General features: G+C 41.1%; 1 protein-coding gene across 19 annotated transcripts in view; it reads right to left on the bottom strand.

The window, feature by feature from the left end:
• ANK2 (ankyrin 2) overlaps window positions 1-16,458 on the bottom strand; it is a 285,421-nt gene that overhangs the window by 202,436 nt on the left and 66,527 nt on the right. For all 19 annotated transcript variants that reach the window (XM_055588009.1, XM_055588008.1, XM_055588011.1 and 16 more), the window contains exon 2: window positions 15,079-15,180. In XM_055588009.1, the coding sequence (XP_055443984.1) occupies window positions 15,079-15,180 (102 nt within the window). The remainder of the gene's footprint in view (window positions 1-15,078; window positions 15,181-16,458) is intronic.

The following is a 16,458-nucleotide window of genomic DNA, read 5'->3' as shown; positions in this document are numbered from 1 at the left end:
TCTGTTTTCCTCATTTCTAAGAATCCGAAGAAGTTACCATCTGAAAACAAGGTTTCCTTTTGTTTCCTACTCCTTATCCCTAAGAGAAGACTTTGAAGACTAGTGATCCTAGGATTTGGGGTTGCTCCTTTACAATCATCAAAACATACACACACAGAAGGAGAAAGAGAAAATTACGAGGGTAGACAGGCATGGTAAAGGCCTGGGAAATGCGTATAGAAGAGGCGGATAAGACTGGAATTAGTGATTAGCAAAGAAAGAGACTGTTAGACTAGGAGTGGGCAAAAGCTCAGCTACTGCAAAAGGGCTGGCTGATTTTTAATGGCACAAGCAAAGAAACCAAGCAGAAAAATGACTAAGCAAGAATGGCAATTAAATACATCTCACTTCACACACCACCGGTGTTTGGCTGCTGTGTGTATCTGAACAGCTCTATTGAACACACATTTGGATAAAGATCTTTCCTCTCTTGACCCTCCACAGCAGAAATCAAGGTGGGACTCCAGAACTCTGTGGGCTCCTGGTTAGACCCCCCACTGCCTCACATCTTTTTCCAGACAACTTTCACAATCTAACCATCACTATCTGGTTGGGACTATATAGACTAAATTTAACAAAACTTAGCATACCCTGTATCTTTGTGTATGCCAGTCACCAGGTCAATCCTCTTCCCTCCAAATGCAACCCCCATATGCATCCCTTTTTCTGATCATCTCTGATCACCTCCCATATTCTGAAACTCTTACACAAGGTCTTCTAGAACACATGCATGTGGTTATTAGCAGTGCCTTAAATCTCTTCTCTAAACATTCCTTTTAACCTTTCTGTTCTAATTGAAACACAAAACCACTGCTTCCCTGAAGTCCACTCAATAATATTATATTCATCCCCCATACCCCAGTTAACCACTGGACTTGGTGGAGCTGTGCTGATGCTTCTTGCTCCTCACTGCTCTTCAAAACTATTTTTCCTTCTCCTTTTACATAAATCTCCAGATGCCATCAGCCTGTATCTTTCAGATTCCATCCTCATCTCTTGAAGATTTTAGCTTCTAGTTTATTGCCACTTTTTCCAACAAATATGAAGGTGGTTTTTCCAAAACCACAGTCAGGTTCCTGACTTCTCTATCAATAATGTTTCCTTCTCTCTACCTCATCTACTCTCTCCACAGTTATTCCCAGTAACATAATCTTCCTCCAGGATTTCAACTTCAAGTATTGAATCTTTTCACTACCAATTACTCTCTTGCCAATATCCTGACCCAAATCCAGCAATCCTTCAGTCCCTGACACCTAGAGTTTGTTCACCTCTTCACTGTGTCCATTTCTTTCCTCACTCAGCCTAAATTCCATGCATAATCTTTATAATTTTATTCATTCCATTGCAGGTATCCTCAGTTGGCTTGGCCTTCTCTAGCTATACCATACATGCTTAGCTGAACTACATTCCTGGTGATGGACCTCTCCAACTGACACCACGTCTGAATGCGGCTGCAGAAGAACCCATGCATACAAGCTTGCTCATCATGCTGCCTGGCAATCATACTGTTATTGTTTCTCCCATTCCCCTAGGTGATTATTTCACATCTTCTCTCTCCTCAATCTCCAATACTGCCTCTCTCCCATCTCTCCTCTCTGCTAATAACCTTCATTCAGATTTCACTAAAAAAAAATAGAAGCAATGAAAAGAACTTCCATTCCACAACCTGCTCCGAGCACCTCATCCAAAGTGCTTCTTGCTTTTTTATCCATAAACCCTTCCCTTTTCCTGAACTATCCCTGTTCTTAGCAAAGGCCAACTCCACATGTGTATACCAGGCCCCATCCCCTTTTAACCACCTTAGGACAGCATCCAGCATTTCTCCCTTCTCTCTCATGCCTCATTGACTTCTCCCCCCTCTGCTTATTTTTTCCATTAATGAGACAAAAATGCTATAATTTATCTCATATTTTTTAAAAAAAAAGCCTCTCTTGATTCTACTTCCTCTTCCAGCTCCCTCCTCCGTTTTCTCCTTCCCTTTATAGAGTCCGTGCAGTAGTATCTGGTCTTCCTGTTTCGACTGAATCAACTCCAGTCAGGCGTTCACCCCACCAGGCAACCAGGAAAGCTTTAATCAAGTCATTAGCTATCACCACTTTACTAAGGCTCTTGTTCCCTTCTTCAGCTTATTTGAACAGTGTTTTACAGAACATTTTTCTCCACCTGAAAATAAACCTTTCACTTGGTTTCCTGGACACACTCCAGGTTTTCTCCCACTTTTCGGGGAACTTTTCCCTATTCTCCTTCCCACCTCCACCTCATCTTCCTGACCTCTAAGAGTTGGACTGTCCCAAGGCTCAGTCCTTGGACCTCTTCAGTTTTCTCACATAATTTTCACATATTGTTTTGGTGACATGGTCCGGTTTCATGGCTTTACATAACATCTGTAACACTGAATGCTCCAAAATATGTATCTCTGGTAAAAAGCTCTCCTCCAAACCCAAGACTCATATGCCCAACTACATGCTCAACATTTTGGATATCAAATAGATGAATTGAACTTATATTCACAGCTGAACTTATGATTATTTCCTTAAACCTGCTCAAATCACAGTCTTTCCCATCTCAGTTAATGAAACTTTTAACTCTCACCATCCTTGTGACCCCAACCTTCATCCCCAACTCCTGTTGTTTCCACTTATTCTACTTCGCTGCTTGGCAACCGTTCACTTTGCAGGCGGTGCAGTGGTAAAGAATCCACCTGCCAAGGCAGGAAACACGGGAGAGTCTTGGGTTTGATCCCTGGGTTGGGAAGATCCCCTGGAGAAGGAAATGGCAACCCCTCCAGTATTCTTGAGTGCAAAATTCCATAGACAGAGGAACCTGGTAGGCTACAGTCCGTGGAGTCACAAAGAGTCAGACACGACTTAGCAACTGAGCACATACACACACTACAATTCGGTTACCCTTCATCACTCTCTTCCACTCTCTGAGATGATTATTTCACAACTTCTCTCTCCTCTCTAGTAACAAATCTTCAACCCTCATTAGTCTCCTTACACCCCCAATCTTCATCCCCAACATCTCTCTTTGGCTCTCAGACTACATTAAATCCATCAACAACATTTATCAGTTCTATCTTAAAAATATATCCAGACTCCAACCACTTCTCATATCTCTCCTGCCTGATGCCTTAGAACAGAACACCTCTCTCACCTAAAGTATTACAGAAGTGTAACTAAGATCATGGCATCTGGTCCCATCACTTCATGGGAAATAGTTGGGGAAACAGTGGAAACAGTGTCAGACTTTATTTTCGGGGGCTCCAAAATCACTGCAGATGGTGATTGCAGCCATGAAATTAAAAGACGCTTACTCCTTGGAAGGAAAGTTATCACCAACCTAGATAGCATATTCAAAAGCAGAGACATAACTTTGCCAACAAAGGTCCATCTAGTCAAGGTAATGGTTTTTCCAGTGGTCATGTATGGATGTGAGAGTTGGACTGTGAAGAAAGCTGAGCACCGAAGAATTGATGCTTTTGAACTGTGGTGTTGGAGAAGACTCCTGAGAGTCCCTTGGACTGCAAGGAGATCCAACCAGTCCATCCTAAAGGAGATCAGTCCTGAGTGTTCACTGGAAGGACTGATGCTAAAGCTGAAACTCCAGTACTTTGGCCACCTCATGTGACGAGTTGACTCATTGGAAAAGACCCTGATTCTGGGAGGGATTGGGGACAGGAGGAGAAGGGGACGACAGAGGATGAGATGGCTGGATGGCATCACCAACTCTGTGCACATGAGTTTGAATAGACTCCGGGAGTTGGTAATGAACAGGGAGGCCTGGCGTGCTGCGATTCATGGGGTCGCCAAGAGTCGGACACAACTGAGCGACTGAACTGAACTGAACTGAATGTATGCTTCTGTGTAAAGAATAACATTCCTTCTTCATAAAGTATTCCAAAGCATTTCCTCCTTCTGCCCTTGCTCCCTTTCAGTTTAAGGGCTACTTTTCAACATAAAGTCAGTTTATGCCCTGTCTTTGCTATTCAGTTCAGTTCAGTTCAGTCGCTCAGTCGTGTCCGACTCTTTGCGACCCCATGAATCGCAGCACGCCAGGCCTCCCTGTCCATCACCAACTCCCGGAGTTCACTCAGACCCACATCCATCAAGTCGGTGATGCCATCCAGCCATCTCATCCTCTGTCATCCCCTTCTCCTCCTGCCCCCAATCCCTCCCAGCATCAGAGTCTTTTCCAATGAGGCAACTCTTCGCATGAGGTGGCCAAAGTACTGGAGTTTCAGCTTCAGCATCATTCCCTCCAAAGAAATCCCAGGGCTGATCTCCTTCAGAATGGACTGGTTGGATCTCCTTGCAGTCCAAGGGACTCTCAAGAGTCTTCTCCAACACCACAGTTCAAATCAATCCTCTTCTCTCAAATTAAAGCCAAAGTTCCTGAAATAGCCTATATGCTCTTTGGTGCTGCCTCAGGCTCTCCCCTGACCTTCTCTTCCCCTCCCTCATGCTACTCCAGCTACACGGGCCTCGAACATGCCAGGCACACTCCTTCCTTGGGGCTTTCTCTCTGCCGAGGCTTCCTTTAAAATGCACTGCCTGGGATTGACATATATACACTATTGATACTATGGATAAAGTAGATAACTAACGAGAACCTACTGTAGAGCTCGGGGAAGTTTACTCTGTGCTCTGTGGTGACCTAAAGCAAACCCCCAAAAGAGGGGATATAAGTATTTATAGCTGGTTTCCTTTTCTGTACAGCAGAAACCAACACAACATTGTAAAGCAACTACACTTCAATAAAAAGTAAAAAATAAAATAAAATGTACTCCCTCTGAACAAAGCCGAGTTTCCTTGTTCAACTCTTTCAGGTCTTCTAACCGTCCTGCCTTCAATAACATGCTGCTCTCCATCCCCCCCCTCCCTCTCTTCGTCCTGGCTGTATTTTCCTCTCTGTCATTTGCTGCCATCTCTCTTCCTACATATTTTACTTTTTCCCTTGGTGACCATCTCTGTCCTCTCAGGCAGACTGTAAGCTACGTGAGGGCAGGGTTTCGCCTCTCCCTTCATGGCACCTAGAATTCTGCCTGCCACATAGTAAACACACAATATGTGCTTGAACAAACAGATAAACAAATGGTAAGCTTGCATTCAGACTGGCAGAAAGACTGCTATGGGGGTAAAATCTGAGATGACCTAGGGAGGAAGGAGCGACTGCCTGGTTGTTATGTTTAAAAGTCAGCATCTTTTAAGTCATAGAAAGGAAGCACTGAAGAATATCCTTAGAATATAAATTGTTCTGTTCAGTCTAAATCACTTAGCAAAGTACTTAAGAAGACAGTCACAGGAATAAATCTGCAGGAAGCTACCCTTGGGAGTTTTTAAATGAAAAGTGTGAAAGTGTTAGTTGCTCAGTCTTCTCTGACTCTATGCTACTCCATGGACTGTAGCCCACCAGACTCCTCTGTCTATGGGATTCTCCAGGCAGGAATACTGGAGCAGGTTGCCATTTCCTTCTCCTGGGGATCTTCCTGACCCAGAGATCAAACTCGGTCTCCTGCATTGCAGGCAGACTCTTTGTCATCTGAGCCACCAGGGAAAGCTGTTTTAAAGTAAAAGAAGGGTTACATTTCAAACATTTCGTAAATCTGTGTGGTTATACATACGAAGCTTTTTAGATCTATGGAGAAGTAGCTGAGGAAAAGTCTCTATTGGAATTTCTTTACATTGAATGACTTAACTCTGAAACTAAAAATTCTAAGTGCTCAAATTATTTGGCAGACATCATTCAAATCCAGTTTGAGTCAACACTAGTCAGTATAAAGCAAGAATTAGTATTAATGTATTGAAGAAAATCAGAGAATGATGCAGAATCCAATAACAAAAGAGTGTACATAACCTGAACCAGAAAAATGCACCACCTTTTGCTTCCTCTAAATGAGGTGTCAGAATTAACTCATAGATATACACCTAGATTATTTGTACAAATATTTGTACCTCATTTAACTTGTAAGAAAACTGTGTGTAGTTCATTTCATATTCCATTCATTCTATGAATTCAGTTCTCAGCTATTCATTTTTCTTTTTATCTTTATAAAGTCCAAGGCTAACAATTGTTTTTGGCATTTTAAAAAAGAAGTTCTGACCAGATGGAGCCAAATGACATTCATAAAAAAGATTTTCGTTCCAAAAAAGATTTTAGTTTAAAATAACTCATATAAACAGTAACTGTTACCAAATTGCTACTAAATGGGATCTCTCCTATTTGATGACACAGGCTATGATAATACCTTTTATGTTCTGCCTATGAGAACGAGCACTACTTTTACTAAAGCTCAGGTTGAGAATCAATCTAAAAATATTACATTGTAACAAGGATTATAATTTGCTAATACTTTTAGAATGCTTGCATTTGGCAAACATCATATTTAATTATCACAAAAGCCCTATGACTTCAGTGTTGTTATGATCACTATTTTATAGTTGAGAAAACAGTTGAGTCCTGGAGAAGTTGACTGCCCAGGGTCAGGTAGCTGAGAGGTGGGTAAAATGAGAATTTGGATTTCAGCACCCACATTTTTAATGTGGCTTCCAAAAAGGCTGTGTGGTCTCAGTCATAACTATGTGAGCTTGTGATAAAGTCATTGTTGGGGGCACCGACATTGCCCTCTGCTTTTGAGAAATGAAACGTAGGCTGTAACTGCTATTGAGCACTTGATCACTTCAGTGGTAAACATGTCAAGGTCAAAAATCAGAACACTTTAAGAACTGTTAACCTTTAAGGTAATAATTAGAATTATGTCCAATAAATGATATGTGATATCCTTCATTCTGAAGTCATCGCTGTGGAACCAATAAATTTTGTACATGGTGAAAGTATCTGAACCTTCAGAGGCTTTCACTGATGTATGTGCTGTGCTTAGTCGCCCAGTCGTGTCCGACTCTTTGTGACCCCATAGACTGCAGCCTGCCAGACTCCTCTGTCCATGGGGATTCTCCAGCCAAGAATACTGGACTGGATTGCCATGCCTGCCTCCAGGGGATCTTCCCAACCAAGGGATCAAACACAGGTCTCCTGCGTTACAGGCGGATTCTTTACCGTCTGAGCCACAAAGTGGCTATAAAATCTTATGAAAAGGTCATAGAGGCTATTTTTAATATCTAGATGTTAACTTTGTAATATTATCTTATGAACAATTACTAAGTAAATATAAAATAAGTACACGAGTTTCAAAAATAGGGAGCCAAAGCTAAGATTTATTCTCTTTTTCTGAACGTACAAGAGATAAAAAATAAATACATTACCAGCTTAATCTTTTAAGAAAAATGAAAGTTAACAAAATTGTGATTGCTTTGAAAAGAGAAAAATGAAAATTCAGGTTTTTTTTTTTAACAAATCTATCTTATGTCAAATTTTGCATTTTCCTCATATCCTTCAAATGAAAGTAGAAGCCAAATGACATTTTTCAATTAAATTTCAAAATTTTCATGGTAGTTATGAGACCAATTTTATAAAGAAAAGGACTTTCATCCATATTTTAGTTTAAGGAATCTTAGCACGCCAACACACATGGTATTTTTGGAAAGCTGGTGCAGCCCAGATTGCCTTTCATTGAGAAATACAACAGGGTACAGAAAGTCCTGGTTTCTATGTTACATGTCATAATGCTCCCCAGAAGCTCAGGCTTATGAGCAAGATATGCAATATTAGCTTTGAGATTTTATATATTTAGAAATAGCAATGCTTTGGCTAAAGAGTTGCCTCTTTTGCTCTCCTGGATGTTTGGGAATTATTTCTGTTCTATATTTTATTTGAGTTTTAGTAGTAATCCTGGTGGTGGTGCTCTTTGACTTAAAAGTTCCTTTAACTGCATATTATGCTAATCTGTGGATGAATAAGGTCCCATTTATACCAGCAACATTAGATTTAAAAAGATCTGAGCTTTAAAATAAAGGGCAGCACCATGGCAAATTTGGAAGGGCAGATTCAAACATCTCAGCAAGATTAAAAGTTGAAAGAGAATAGACCTCTGTGACCCTGGGGACATCACTTAACCACTTATGGACTCTTCCTGTATTTGTAAACTCAGAGGAGTGTCTCCCTTACATTTGTCTCTGCTGATTGATGAAGTATCAGGCCACCAACACAAAGCCTGATATGTAGTAACTAATTAGTTAGCATTTGTCACTTCATTTGCCTAATCTCTACTTGATGTACATTCCTGAATGGTAATAAAAAAGAGCCAACACCAGACAACAATATTTACTTACAGTTCAGTTCAGTCTCTCAGTCATGTCCGACTCTTTTCGACCCCGTGAATTGCATCCCGCCAGGCCTCCCTGTCCATCACCAACTCCCGGAGTTCACTCAAATTCATGTCCATAGGGTCAGTGATGCCATCCAGCTATCTCATCCTCTGTTGTCCCCTTCTCCTCCTGCCCCCAATCCCTCCCAGCATCAGAGTCTTTTCCAATGAGGCAACTCTTCGCATGAGGTGGCCAAAGTACTGGAGTTTCAGCTTTAGCATCATTCCCTCCAAAGAAATCCCAGGGCTGATCTCCTTCAGAATGGACTGGTTGGATCTCCTTGCAGTCCAAGGGACTCTCAAGAGTCTTCTCCAACACCACAGTTCAAAAGCATCAATTCTTTGGCACTCAGCTTTCTTCACAGTCCAACTCTCACATTCATACATGACCACAGGAAAAACCATAGCCTTGACTAGACAGACCTTTGTTGGCAAAGTAATGTCTCTGCTTTTGAATATGCTATCTAGGTTGGTCATAACTTTCCTTCCCAGGAGTAAGCATCTTTTAATTTCATGGCTGCAGTCACCATCTGCAGTGATTTTGGAGCCCCAAAAAATAAAGTCTGACACTGTTTCCCCATCTATTTCCCATGAAGTGATGGGACCGGATGCCATGATCTTTGTTTTCTGAATGTTGAGCTTTAAGCCAACTTTTTCACTCTCCACTTTCACTTTCATCAAGACGCTTTTTAGTTCCTCTTCACTTCTGCCATAAGGGTGGTGTCATCTGCATATCTGAGGTTATTGATATTTCTCCTGGCAATCCTGATTCCGGCGTGTGCTTCTTCCAGCCCAGCATTTCTCATGATGTGCTCTGCATATAAGTTAAATAAGCAGGGTGACAATATACAGCCTTGACATACTCCTTTTTCTCTTTGGAACCAGTCTGTTGTTCCACGTCCAGTTCTAACTGTTGCTTCCTGACCTGCATAGAGGTTTCTCAAGAGGCAGGTCAGGTGGTCTGGTATTCCCTTCTCTTTCAGAATTTTCCACAGTTTGTGGTGATCCACACAGTCAAAGGCTTTGGTATAGTCAATAAAGCAGAAGTAGATGTTTTTCTGGAACGCTCTTGCTTTTTCAATGATCCAGTGGATGTTGGCAATTTGATCTCTGGTTCCTCTGCCTTTTCTAAAACCAGCTTGAACATCTGGAAGTTCACGGTTCACATATTGCTGAAGCCTGGCTTGGAGAATTCTGGGCATTACTTTACTAGCATGTGAGATGAGTGCAATTGTGCAGTCGTTTGAGCATTCTTTGGCACTGCCTTTCTTTGGGATTGGAATGAAAACTGACCTTTCCAGTCCTGTGGCCACTGCTGAGTTTTCCAAATGTGCTGGCATATTGAGTGCAGCACTTTCACAGCATCATCTTTCAGGATTTGAAATAGCTCAACTGGAATTCCATTCCACCACTACGAACTAGCTTTGTTCATAGTGATGCTTTCTAAGGCCCAGTTGACTTCACATTCCAGGATTCCTGGCTCTAGGTGAGTGATCACACCATCGTGATTATCTGGGTCATGAAGATATTTTTTGTACAGTTCTTCTGTGTATTTTTGCCACCTCTTCTTAATATCTTCTGCTTCTGTTAGGTCCATACCTTTTCTGTCCTTTATCAAGCCCATCTTTGCATGAAATGTTCCCTTGGTATCTCTGATTTTCTTGAAGAGATCTCTAGTCTTGCCCATTCTGTTGTTTTCCTCTATTTCTTTGCATTGATCGCTGAGGAAGGCTTTCTTATCTCTCCTTGCTATTCTTTGGAACTCTGCGTTACTTTATTACCTGGTAAATTCTGGTGACTGAGGAGAATCAACCTCATACTTTGTAAGGAGGTCAACTTCAATTTTACTGGTTCTCGGTGGATTATACACAGTAATTGCAGTTAGAATATGTACACCTTAGAAAGTCCTTTCATATTTCATATTAATTCACATTGCTGCTCAGTGTGTAAAATTGAACATATTATTATTTTCTTGTCCTAGAGATTAGAAAAATGTCACTTTCTAACTTGAAATGACTTGATGAAAGTGGAGATAGAACTTGAACTTGAGCCTCTGGGATCTAAATTCTGTGTGATTTCATGACATTGTTGCCTTCTCACAAAAACAAATGTTCTTCCCTTTTATAGCAATGTGTTAGTGCACACTGGGCCACAAGAAAAATATTAAGCTACTAAAAACTTTTCTAGGTAACTCAAGAAGTTAGGTTCATAACTCTATAAAGCAGATAAGAAGTGAGCATTTACTGCTGAGAGTTTTTCTTTTAAAAAAACAAAGACCTAAGATCTTTTATATGATTAAGATATTTCTTATATTTTAGGGTAAAGTGGACTTGGTTTGACTGAGGTTAATGTCGTTTTCCTTGGGTTCCTCTTCCGGCATCACTTATGATGATTTTATCTAAATGAACTAATACTTCAAACAGTTTCATGCCTTTTTACTAGCATATAGAATGTTAATGAATTGGTATTAAAATTGGGAGCACGTATTTCATGTACTTGAAAAAACTCTAAAATAGCATGTTAAAATATTCAAACAATTTATATTCATTCTCACAGGCAGTTTTGGAAGAAGTTCCTATGTCTATACAGGAATTTGAATGAAGTTCATACATCTATACAGGAATTTCATATAGTCAAAACTATATTTTTTCAAAAGTCATGTTTGGATATGAGAGTTGGACCATAAACAAGGCTGAGTGCCAGAGAATTGATGCTTTTGAATTCTGGTGCTGGAGAAGACTCTTGAGAATCTCTTAAGCTACAAGGAGATAAAACAAGTCAATCCTAAGGGAAATCAACCTTGAGTATTCATTGGAAGGACTGATGCTGAAGCTGAAGGTCCAATACTTTGGTCACCTGATATGAAGAGCTAACTCATTGGAAAAGACCCTGATGCTGGGAAAGATGGAAGGAAAAAGGAGAAGGGGGCAGGAGAAGATGAGATTGGTAAAGAGCATCACCGACTCAATGCACATGAAATTAAGCAAACTCCAGGAGATGGTAAAGGACAGCAGAGCCTTGCCTGCAGTAGTCCATGGGGTCACATGTTACATGTCCATGGGGTCACAGAGTCGGACGTGACTTGGAGACTGAACAACAACAACAATAGGAATTTGGATGTTCTTTCTCTTTTAATATATGAAAACCCCAAATTATTTGTTCAAAAAGTACTAGAAACATATCAAATGAATTCATAACGAAATATAAAATAGATAAGAAATGGAGGTATAAAATGTGAAGATCTTATATACTAGGATAAAGGCGTTTGGCTTGATTCCATATGTCAGTGCCAAGAACTATGTAAGGTCTGCTGTTTTATCTTACCTATAAGCTACACTGATAAACTGCTACTGCTTCCTGATGCTAGAAGAAGACACGAGTCTCCTAGATGAGAGACAATGCACTTCATGCATGCACGCTAAGTTGCATTAGTTGTGTCCAACTCTTTGCAACCCTATGGACTGTAGCCTGCCAGACTCCTCTATCCATAGGATTTCCCAGGCAAGAATCCTGGAGTAGGTTGCTATGTCCTACTGCAGGGGGTCTTTCCGACCCAGGAATTGAACCTGCATCTCCTGAGGCTCGTGCATTGCAGGTGGATTCTTCACTGTTAAGACACAGGGAAGCTCAATGGACTTGATAGTTCACAGCAAAGAATCGGCTGCCTGTCAACATGTTGCCTACACCAGTTCCCTATGTCCCCTCCCAATCCCAAGGAAGGGACACAGAGGACCATGGGTACCTGTGCATTCTGTGGGTTATGTTAAAGAAGAATTAACCTTCAGGGATTCACAGCTTTTAAACTAAGAATGAACAAGCCTACGTTTTCTCTGAAGGAATGAGCTACCTAATCCCTTAAGGTTGCTCACTACAAACACTACCCTGAGAAATTCCCCAGATAAACAGCATTCAGTGTCTTTCATTCTTGTCATACCCAAAGGAATATATAGGGATGCTCAGGGTTATAGCAGATTGATTCCTAAAAGCAAGCTGCACTCAATATTTTTGATGCCAAGAGATATACTTCCCTAAAGGACAAGAAATATTGCTGTTGGTAATAATACTTCCTATGGCAGAAAGTCTTGGGAGGAGCAAGGAAAATCCTGCACCCTTTGCAAGTCTGCAGGTAATTTTTATATAACAACCACACTGATCTAAGCATTGGAAGCCATAAAAGTTTGAGGGTGGAGGAGTACCATAAAAATATTTTTATTTTAGAAAGATGACTCAAGACAGCATAGAGATTGACCAAAGTGACAAGATGAAGACAGAACCTAATTAAGCAGGATCTTACGGCAACTATGGTGAGTGACCATACTGTGGGTTAATGCAAATTTGTGGATATGGAAAATGAACCAGGAAAGGAGTGCTGGACTGGAGTAGGGGAGAAGACAAGGGTGGAAACCTGTTGGAACTAAGTATCAGTAAGGAAATTGACTATTCTTTTCAATGAAAAGTGAAAAGGCCTTTCACTGTGTGGATCACAACAAACTGTGCGATATTCTTAAAGAAATGGGAATATCAGACCACCTGACCTGCCTCCTGAGAAACCTGTATGCAGGACAAGAAGCAACAGTTAGAACCAAACATGGAACAACAGACTTGTTCAAAACTGGGAAAGGAGTATGTCAAGGCTGTATATTATCACCCTGCTTATTTAACTTCTTATATGCAGAGTACATCATGCAAAATGCTGGGCTGGAAGAAGCACAAGCTGGAATCAAGATTTCCGGGAGAAATATCAACAACCTCAGATATGGAGATGATACCACTTTAATGACAGAAAGTGAAGAGGAACTAAAGAACCTCTTGATGAAGGTGAAAGAGGAGAGTGAAAAAGCTGGCTTAAAACTCAACATTCAAAAAATGAAGATCATGGCATCCAGTCCAATCATTTCATAGCAAATAGATGAGGAAAATGTGGAAACAGTGTCAGATTTATTTTTGGGGGCTCCAAAATCAGTGCGGACGGTGACTGCAGCACGAAATTAAAAGATGCTCCTTGAAAGAATAGCTATGACAAACTTAGTGTATTAAAAAGCAGAGATATCACTTTGCCGACAAAGGTGCATATAGTCAAAGCTATGGTTTTTCCAGTAGCCATGTATGCTTGCCAGAGTTGGACCATAAAGGCGGATGAATGCCAAAGAATTGATACTTTTGAAATGTAGTGCTAGAGAAAACTCTTGAGAGTCTCTTGGACAACAAGGAGATCAAACCAGTCAATCCTAAAGGCAATCAGCCCTGATTATTCATTGAAAGGACTAACGCTGAAGCTGAAGCTCAAATACTTTGGCCACCTGATGGGAAGAGCGACTCACTTGAAAAGACCCTGACGCTGGGAAAGACTGAAGGCAGAAGGAGAAGAGGGTGACAGAGGATGAGATGGCATCACCGACTCAATGGACGAGTTTAAGCAAACTCAGGGAGACAGTGATGGACAGAGAAGCCTAGCATTCTGCAATTCATGGGGTCACAAAGAATCGGACATGACTTAGCAACTGAACAACAAAAAGAAAATCAGCAGGTAGGAATTTGGGAGGAGAGCAAATTTGAGTATGAAAAGACACCAGATTCAGTTTTTGAGAAGTTGTATTTGAAAGATTTACTAATTTCAGGGGAGTATAAATTGAACGTAATTGGGTTCAATACACATCAGGATATATATATCAGTATATATATGACATTCTATAGATGATTTAGAACTAGACAATGAAATTTATCTCCTGCTAGCTTATAATTTGGAGAAGGCAATGGCAACCCACTCCAGTATTCTTGCCTAGAAAATCCCATTGACGGAGGAGCCTGGTGGGCTGCAGTCCAAGGGGTCGCTAAGAGTCGGACATGACTGAGCGACTTCACTTTCAATTTTCACTTTCATGCATTGGAGAAGGAAATGGCAACCCACTCCAGTGTTCTTGCCTGGAGAATCCCAGGGACGGCGGAGCCTGGTGGGCTGCCATGTATGGGGTCGCACAGAGTCGGACACGACTGAAGCGACTTAGGGGCAGCAGCAGCAGCTTATAATTAGCCAGGATTATTCATTTCCCAGTTAGCTCTGTCATGCACACACACACACACACACACACACACACACACACACACCAGCAACATTTAGCACACTATAGTGAATACTGGAGTTCACAAGACACTTTTATTCATGGTATTAAAATCTTATAGAAAACACAAAAATCTCAACATCCCTGGGATCAAATAATATCCAAAATGTATAATAACATCTAAAGTCCTTAGCAAATGGGTATGATAAATAAATAATCCAAACACCTCATTTAAGCCAACAGTTTCAAACTCTTCTCACTCAAATCCATACTTTAAAAGTAATGGCAGGGTGGGGAGGGGTAAGTGGGTGCATAATTTTGATTTTATCCTTTTATTTCTCTATCCCAAGTTGTAATAATCAGTTACCCCTTGAATAAAAGGCTTACGAAGACAAGAATAGAAGCCAGCATCTGGATAACTAGTTGATAATAAATGAGCAGTATTTCAGCTAAGGGCAGCCCAGATCATTTCATAGGCAAAACTGATGTTCAATCATTTTTGATCTATCTACTTTGCTGGTATTATTAGCCCTAAATACAAATGTCTGAGGCTTCAAAAGTTGGTAAGGAGCCAAAATGAGCTTTCATAATTCTGGACTGGTGCTATTTTAGTAAATTTAACAAAAGACAAAAAACCCTGCCGGGCTCTGTGAGTGTACCTCTGGGTAACAGGTGTGCCTTCAGCGTATAATACAGAGGCTGCTGCAGGGCGCTTACCTGGTTGCAGGTATTGATGTCTATGCCCCCCTTCAGATATTCCACGACTTTGTCCAAGTTGCCTGCTCTGGCGGCACGGAGGAAGCTTGCGTTGCTGTCAGACTGTGAGAAACAGAAAAGCGCTTCAGTGAATTACTGATCAAGTGAGAACATATCAAAAACAAAGAAACAAGAAAGTCTGCACCGCACATCAGAAAAGCTTTGGCTGCAAAATAATTCAAACCTGAGTTTAAAACACTCAATAATAATTAACAGGACAAGTGAGCAACCTCACAACATTTCTAGAGAGCTAAGGACATTAAGGTCAATGGGAATACATTCTGCTCTATTAAAGAGTGCAAAAGAATCATTAAAATAATTTTACTGCTTTATTCCAAATCTTTGGCTACATGTGAAGATGAATTTATACTACCCCCAAATCCACTGTTACCCATTCATTTTTGCTTCAGGAAGCTAGTGACTTTATACTGAGCCTAGTATGAAGCCAAAAAGGAATCAAAAACTGAAAAGAAATGAAAGGTGCTGGGTTTCCTCTTTCTTCCTTGACTGGTTTTCAGATGCATCTGAGGGAGAATACTGACTACGGGTCGCCTGGCAGTCATCTGTCCTTATGATACGGGAAAAAGAGAAAGCTGCAAGGATGCTTTGAGGAAAGCAGATAGTGCTAGCTGGCAGGTGCAGACTGGGCCAATGCAAATTTTGTGATCCTGGTGATTTTGGAAAAACAAGATTAAATTTAAACCAGCTGACATAATACCAGATTCAAATCTCTTGGTAAAGATGATCAGTCCGAGTGGAAACTGCCTTCTAAGTCCACATCTTGAGTCCATTCCTCTCAAAACCTGATCCTGGGAAAATCAGCTGAAAACCCCCACCCCCACCAAGAAATATGTCCAAAGGAGGCTTTCAGAGATGTAGCCACAGGCACCTTGCCTCTCTGACTTGCTGACTAAGTCCGATTTTCAAACCTTAACACAAGGATGATGATAACTTTATTAGGTTCCAAGATACTGGCATCACTTTATAGATCTTGTGGTATAACATCTGACTAAAGAGGAAATGGGCTTCCCAAGTGGCACTAGTGGTAAAGAACCCACCTGCCAATGCAGGAGACATAAGAGATGTGGGTTCAATCCCTGGATCAGGAAGATCCCCTGGAGGAGGGCATGACATCCCAGCCCAGTATTCTTGTCTGGAGAATCCCCATGGACAGAGGAGACTGGCAGGTTATGGTCCATAGGCTTGCAAAGAGTCAGACGCGACTGAAGCAACTTAGCACGCACACAAGTGCAAAGAGAAGACAGCAACCTACCTACAATAGGAGATCCCTATGAAAAGGGGCCTACTAGAAAGGGAGATGCAGGTGGGATGGCTCTTAAT

This window comes from Bubalus kerabau, chromosome 7 (assembly GCF_029407905.1).
Source record: "Bubalus kerabau isolate K-KA32 ecotype Philippines breed swamp buffalo chromosome 7, PCC_UOA_SB_1v2, whole genome shotgun sequence".
In the NCBI taxonomy this organism is placed as follows: domain Eukaryota; kingdom Metazoa; phylum Chordata; class Mammalia; order Artiodactyla; family Bovidae; genus Bubalus; species Bubalus kerabau.
This window is presented reverse-complemented; position numbering and strand designations above follow the sequence as displayed.